Source organism: Ovis aries, chromosome 25, assembly GCF_016772045.2.
Source record: "Ovis aries strain OAR_USU_Benz2616 breed Rambouillet chromosome 25, ARS-UI_Ramb_v3.0, whole genome shotgun sequence".
NCBI lineage: Eukaryota > Metazoa > Chordata > Mammalia > Artiodactyla > Bovidae > Ovis > Ovis aries.
The window spans coordinates 6,647,398-6,653,397 of NC_056078.1; the positions used below are offsets into that span (position 1 = coordinate 6,647,398).

At 46.8% G+C, this 6,000-nt stretch overlaps 1 protein-coding gene across 10 annotated transcripts in view; it reads right to left on the reverse strand.

Moving 5' to 3' along the window:
- The window catches only part of TARBP1 (TAR (HIV-1) RNA binding protein 1), a 65,830-nt gene extending 60,639 nt beyond the window's left edge, over positions 1 to 5,191 (reverse strand). For all 10 annotated transcript variants that reach the window (XR_009598558.1, XR_009598557.1, XR_009598559.1 and 7 more), the window contains exons 1-2: positions 4,214 to 5,191; positions 2,170 to 2,267 (exon numbers count right to left, since the gene is read on the reverse strand). Coding sequence is in view for 5 of the 10 variants with exons in the window: in XM_060406715.1 (XP_060262698.1) it covers positions 2,170 to 2,267; positions 4,214 to 5,150 (1,035 nt within the window). In the remaining 5 variants the exon portion in view is untranslated. The remainder of the gene's footprint in view (positions 1 to 2,169; positions 2,268 to 4,213) is intronic.
- Positions 5,192 to 6,000: the final 809 nt, after the last annotated feature.

A 6,000-nucleotide genomic window follows, 5' to 3' on the forward strand; every position in this document is an offset into this window, starting at 1 on the left:
TTAGAATATAGAACATAGTTATAGTAACATTACATTTATAGAGGATCATAAATTATGTCATGTAATCCTTAACTGTCCTGGGAAGCAGGCAGCTGATAACACTAATATTACAAAGATGAAAAAATACTGAAATGCTTTCTCTAGTCACTCAAGTTGTTCAAGGCCACACATTTAGACACAGAGCCAGCTCAGGGTTCAACGCTCTTTTTTCTTAGACTCTTGCAGATACCACCGTCTAATGTACATATCCTAGAAACTAAGGGCAACTAACTTAAGAGTTTCTAAACAGTGAGGGTGTTATGGATGCACTGATTAAGGAAAACCGTAGTTTATATAAATTTAGAAATGTTTTTCGTTTAGTCCTCATCCCCACACCTACATACATTTAGCATATATGAGTACTTCTTTCTTTTAGTCAACAAACAATGCATTTGGACTGACACCTCACAGTGACCCCATGACGGCTGGTCCCACACCGATCTGCAGCTTACGTATGGGAACCCCTGTAACAGGTCTCCAAGTGTGGTCCCTAGAATGGCAGCGTATGGGTCTCCTGGGAATACGTAAAATATTTGAATTCTCAGGCCACACCACAGACCTAATGAATCAGAAACTCTGCAGACCAGATCCAGCAACTAATACTTTAATGAGGCACCAGGATGATTCTAATGAATGTCAATCTAAATGTTAATCTCTAAAGAGATTCCTCCTAACTTAAAAATTCCATGTTCTGACGAAGATTAATTCAAAGTCAACTGAAAATGATTTTTCAGGTTTCAAGTCTCAGAACCAAAGAATGCAAAGATGTAAGAACTGAAAGGAAGAAAAGAAAGCAAGCCTACAAAATCAAAGGGTCATTATTATTTAATAACAATTGACCTCAGACTTTAAGTAACATTTTCCTCATTGCGTATTTCTTTGGAGATTATTTATAACATAGAGAAACTAAAAACTAACAAACACTTTAGAAGTAAATGTCAAGGGAAGATCAAATAAGACCAAATCCTTTGAATGATAAATTAAGTCAACCGAAGTATTCTTTAATTTCCTGAGTTTATGTTGTCTTGTTCAGTCCCCCAGTTGTGTCCATTTCTTTGCAACCCCATGGACTGCAGCATGCCAGGCCTCCCTGTCCCTCCCCATCTTTCCAAGTTTGCCCAAGTTCATGTCCATTGCATCAGTGATGTCATCCAGCCATCTAATCCTCTTGACACCTTTTTCTCCTCCTGCCTTCAATCTTTCCAGGCATCAGGGGCTTTACATGAGAGTCAGCTATTCACATCAGGTGACCAAAAAGTTGGAGCTTCAGTTTCAGTGTCAGTCCTTTGAATGAGTATTCAGGGTTGATTTCCCTTAAGATTGACTGGTTTGATCTCCTTGCTGTCCAAGGGAGTCAGGAGTCTTCTCCAGCACCACAGTTTGAAGGCATCAATTCTTTGGCTCTCTGCCTTCTTTATGGTCCAGCTCTTACAACTGTATGTGACCACTGGGAAGACCATAGCCTTGACTACAGAGACATTTATTGGCAGAGTGATATCTCTGCCTTTCAACACACTGTCTAGGTTTGTCATAGCTTTCCCACTGAGAAGCAACTGTCTTCTGATTTCATGGCTGCAGTCACCATCCGTAGCGATTTTAGAGCCCAAAGAGGAAATCTGTCACTGCTTCGACCTTTTCCCTTTCTATTTGCCATGAAGTAATGGGGCCGGATGCCATGATCTTAGTTTCTTCTTTTAAATAGGTTTAACATGGCTTTTTCACTCTCCTCCTTCCTGAGTTTACATTTAACCTTAAATTTAATCTATGCTGGAAAAGAAAAAGGGATTCCCTGGTAGCTTAGATGGTAAAGAGTGCCTGTAATGTGGGAGATCTGAGTTCAACTCCTGGGTCTGGAAGATCCCCTGGAGAAGGAAATGGCAACCCACTCCAGTATTCTTGCCTGAAAAATCCCACGGACAGAGGAGCTTGGCAGGCTATAGCTCATAGGGTCGTAGAGAGTCAGACACAACTGAGTGACTTCACTCACTCACTCACACTGGAAAACAAAGTACGCTTGTATTCCATTATGCTATATCCAGGTAGACCTTTTTGTATTGGTTCTATAAAATGTTTGGGGGAAGAAAAGAAACTGCACCTATACATGATTTGATAAAATATGAAAACACTTACCTGATTTCCTTCAAGAGTTTCCATAATTAAAATATAGTTTTCCCAAAACTTTAGAAGCTCATCTTTTTTCTTCTCAGACCACCAAAACAGACTTGGGCCTGACATGGTTTAAAAAAGAAAATCAGTTTCTAGATTTAGTTCCTAAATAGAAAATTTTATGTTTCTAAACATAAGGAGACAACAATCTGCCAACTATAGCAATAACAAAATCCAAAGCCAGCTCAACCAGAGTGACTCAAGCCCAGCAATCTAACAGAGTACCTATCTCTAAGGCATAAATAATGCAGTTGCTTCTGAAAAAAAAGTAATCTCATTGCCAAGAGATAGAACAGAAAACAAAACCAGACTCAAAGATGGTCCAAAAATAGAACTTACATATACCTCTGATTAGTATGTTAAAGGATCTAATGGAAAAGGTAGAAAATAGCCACAAACAGATGGGGATTTCCAGGAGACAAAAACTAAAAAAGTGTCAGGTGAACTGACAGAAAAGACATAAAGGATCCTTTGATTAAATTATCAGATACTCGAGTTCTTGAAGATAAGAACTCCAGGAAAATAGCTTCAACACAGGATCAGGTGAAGGGAGTCTCCCAGGTGAAAGTGAAGGCAGATGTAAGACTGTCAGTGGTACGCACAAGGCTGAGCTTGGACTGGGACTTCAGAAGAGACTTCTTCAGGAAAATTTATAATGACTGATGATCTCACTTTGTACAGGACAGATTTAAACAACTAACTAAGAATCTGGGGCTGAATTAGTGGTAAATATGGAGGCAACCAAACTAAATGACAAATACAGGGAAAACTTGCAGGAAGGAAAAAATAAATCCTAGATGACTACATAGGTCACTGGTGAACAGTACCTGCATAGTCATAATTTTGTTGAACTCACATTCAATCAAAATTGCACGTAGGATAATGGGTTTTATGGTATTACTAGAATATGTCAAAGATATAGGGACAGACACCAAAATAATCAGCTAAGAGATAAAAGCGGCTGCTCTTTGAAACGAAGGAAATGTAGATGGGAGGCAAGCATAAGACTACTGCTTATCTTTAAAACTGCAGAATGACTGACGCTTTAAAATAAATGATTGCTTAACTTTGGTAATTAAAAAAAAATGTTTTCTAGCAACAGCGCTCACTGGATGATCATCAACTTGCGGGCTATTAAAATATCTACTATCTGATGTTTTAAACGTGCATAAAAATCTAATCTACTCACAACTTCAGCAGAACAAAACTCTTACTAGTATAAGTAAGTAGGCAGCCACAGTTGAAAGGATAGAAATTTTCCATCCACTGAGGCAGTTTTGACTCAATCAATCCATTTCAGACTTCGATAGATCAAAATAAATTTAAACGACTGAAGTGTATTTTCCACACATTTCAGTGACAAACTGATCAATAGTAACAAACCGAACTAAAGGGAGGCCTTGCTATTTTGTCTACTTTTATCCTGTAAAAAACTGGTAGGACGCACAGGCTCAAAATGTAAAATTAATTAATTAATACCTCATTCTATTAAATCAATGGCAAAAACTCTCCGCCAAAGGTCGACTTAAGGCCATTATACTTAACTAATATTAATAAATTCTCCTAAGAGAACTACCGAAGGATTGTGATGGGTTTCCCATGACAAAATTCTAATACTCAAGGCTCAATTCGTAGGTCAGTACATGTAAATACTTTTCCTTTCAATTTGATGGGTGCTATCCCTTCTTTTCTATTTGAACGAGCCCACGATTTAGTGCAATTTTGGTCTGTTAATATCCTGCTGGACTAGTTCCTAAATTATTCCACGAATGCAGTATTCCACCCGCTCTGGGTCAGAGAATTTATCCTAAATGCGGACTCCTCTAACAGTGATTTGTTACAGTTCAGAGAACACCCTCGAGATAAGGTTCCCAAGGTTTTTCAGGCTCTATGGGGACCACGAGAATAACCAAATTCTGTACGAATCGCGGAGACGGCCCCGGAAGCAGAAAGGCTGCCCTCGCAGAAAGTCAAGTAGGGACGGGCCAGGGAGCAAAGAGGCAAGTACCGGGTCCTTCGCCGGGGGCGCACGCGCAGTCGGTCCCCAGTTCCGCCGACACCTCCACCGCCCGCTGCAGCAGGTAGCGCGCCCGCTTGCGCGTCAGGGCGTCCTCAGACCAGGCCAGCCCGGCCTGCACCGCGCTCCAGAAGCGCCAGCAGCGCCGGGCGTCCAGGCCCGCCTCGCGCGCGGCAGGCACGCTGTCTGCGCCGGGCTCTGGCAGTAGCTTCTCGGCGAGGGCGCTCAGAATCAGCAGCTGCGACCCGACGCGGCCCGGCTCCTCAGACACCCCGGGCGCAACCAGCCCGCCCCACACAACCCGCAGCGCCGCCCCGCCGCACCGGCCCAGAGCCGGCAGCAGCCGCCCGGCAACCAGCGCCGCAGCGTCCGGGGACGGCCCCGCCTTGTCCCCACCCAGCGCCAGCGCGAGAGCGGCCCGCGCCACTCGCTCCAGCAGGGGCGCGTCCTCGCGAGGCCGCAGGCAGGGCCCCACGGCCGCCAGCACCTCCACGGCCGCCTCGGCGGCCCCTTCCAGGCCGGGCGCGGGCCCCGCGTTGAGCAGGTCGCACAGCGCCTCCTCGGCCAGCGCGGCCGCCAGCTGCGGGCCCCCGGCTAGGCGGGCGCACGAGCGCAGGGCAGCGCCTGCCGCCCTCAGCACGCGCCGGCGCTGGCGGGCCGCGGGCCCAGGGTCATCCGCGCCGCCCGCTGGGCACCCGCGCAGGCCCCGCAGCAGCGGCACCAGATACCCGGCGGCGACCTCGCGCGCCGCCTCCGGGAGCGCGCCCGCGCCGCCGCCGCCGCGCGCTTCCTCATCTTCCAGTCGCTGCAGAAGAAAACACAGGGTCTCCACGCGCTCCGCAGATACCTCCCCGCGGCACAGCGCCCCAAGCAGGACCCGGGGGTCCCGGCTCTGCGAGAGCAGCGCATCCGCCAGCACCCACTCCATTTGCCCCGCGCGCCGCCGACCCCGGGCGCCCAGAGGAAGGCGCCGGCGTGCGCGAGTGCGTGCGCGTGCGCGGCTGTCCCGAGCACCCGCCCGCAGGTAGGGGGCTTGCAGCCCCGCCCTGGGCCGGGTCGCGGCGCCTTGGGCCGGTCCTACCAGAATGGCCTGGGTAACTTTTTAAAGAAGAAAAGAGGCTCTCTCGTGAAATGTTAATATAGTCTCTACACCAACTCCATCGATTCTTAATTAGAGATTGGCCTATCCAGGGGCTCTAAATCATTTCAGAGTGCCATGAAAATGGGCCAGAGGTACATTTGGAAGGTACGCTTACCGTCACCTAGGTTGTCTTTAAAAAGGAGCAGTCTGGCACCACCCACAAAGACATTGATACAGTGGGTATGCAGTGGGCTCCCGACAGCTACATGAAAAAATAAATACTGAAAACAAGAGTAATTCAGGAGCCGTGCAAAGTACTGTAGGAATGAGCTAGGGATAGAGCTGAAAACGAGATGCCCGCAGCAGCACTGGCAGTCGAATGCCCAAGCTGACTCCAGCATGCAGTTCTTCCCACACAATGCTTGCGCTTCCACATGCAGTCCCCAAATAGTTCTTTTGTCTATATTTTCTGTATTTCTGACAGCGTCTACTGCTAAATACAGAAACACAAAAACCTCACCTAAGCATGCACCGTACTGGTTTGGTTTGTGGCTCAATCCTAGGCAAACTGAATCAGTGAGGTGGGTTTTCTGTGCCTTCCAACCACACCACAAAGATCTCTCCCTTAGTCCATGGAGAAGTCACAGTTGCCCCTTTAAAGAGCTTTATGTGTAATAAATATAATGGATAAAGTGTA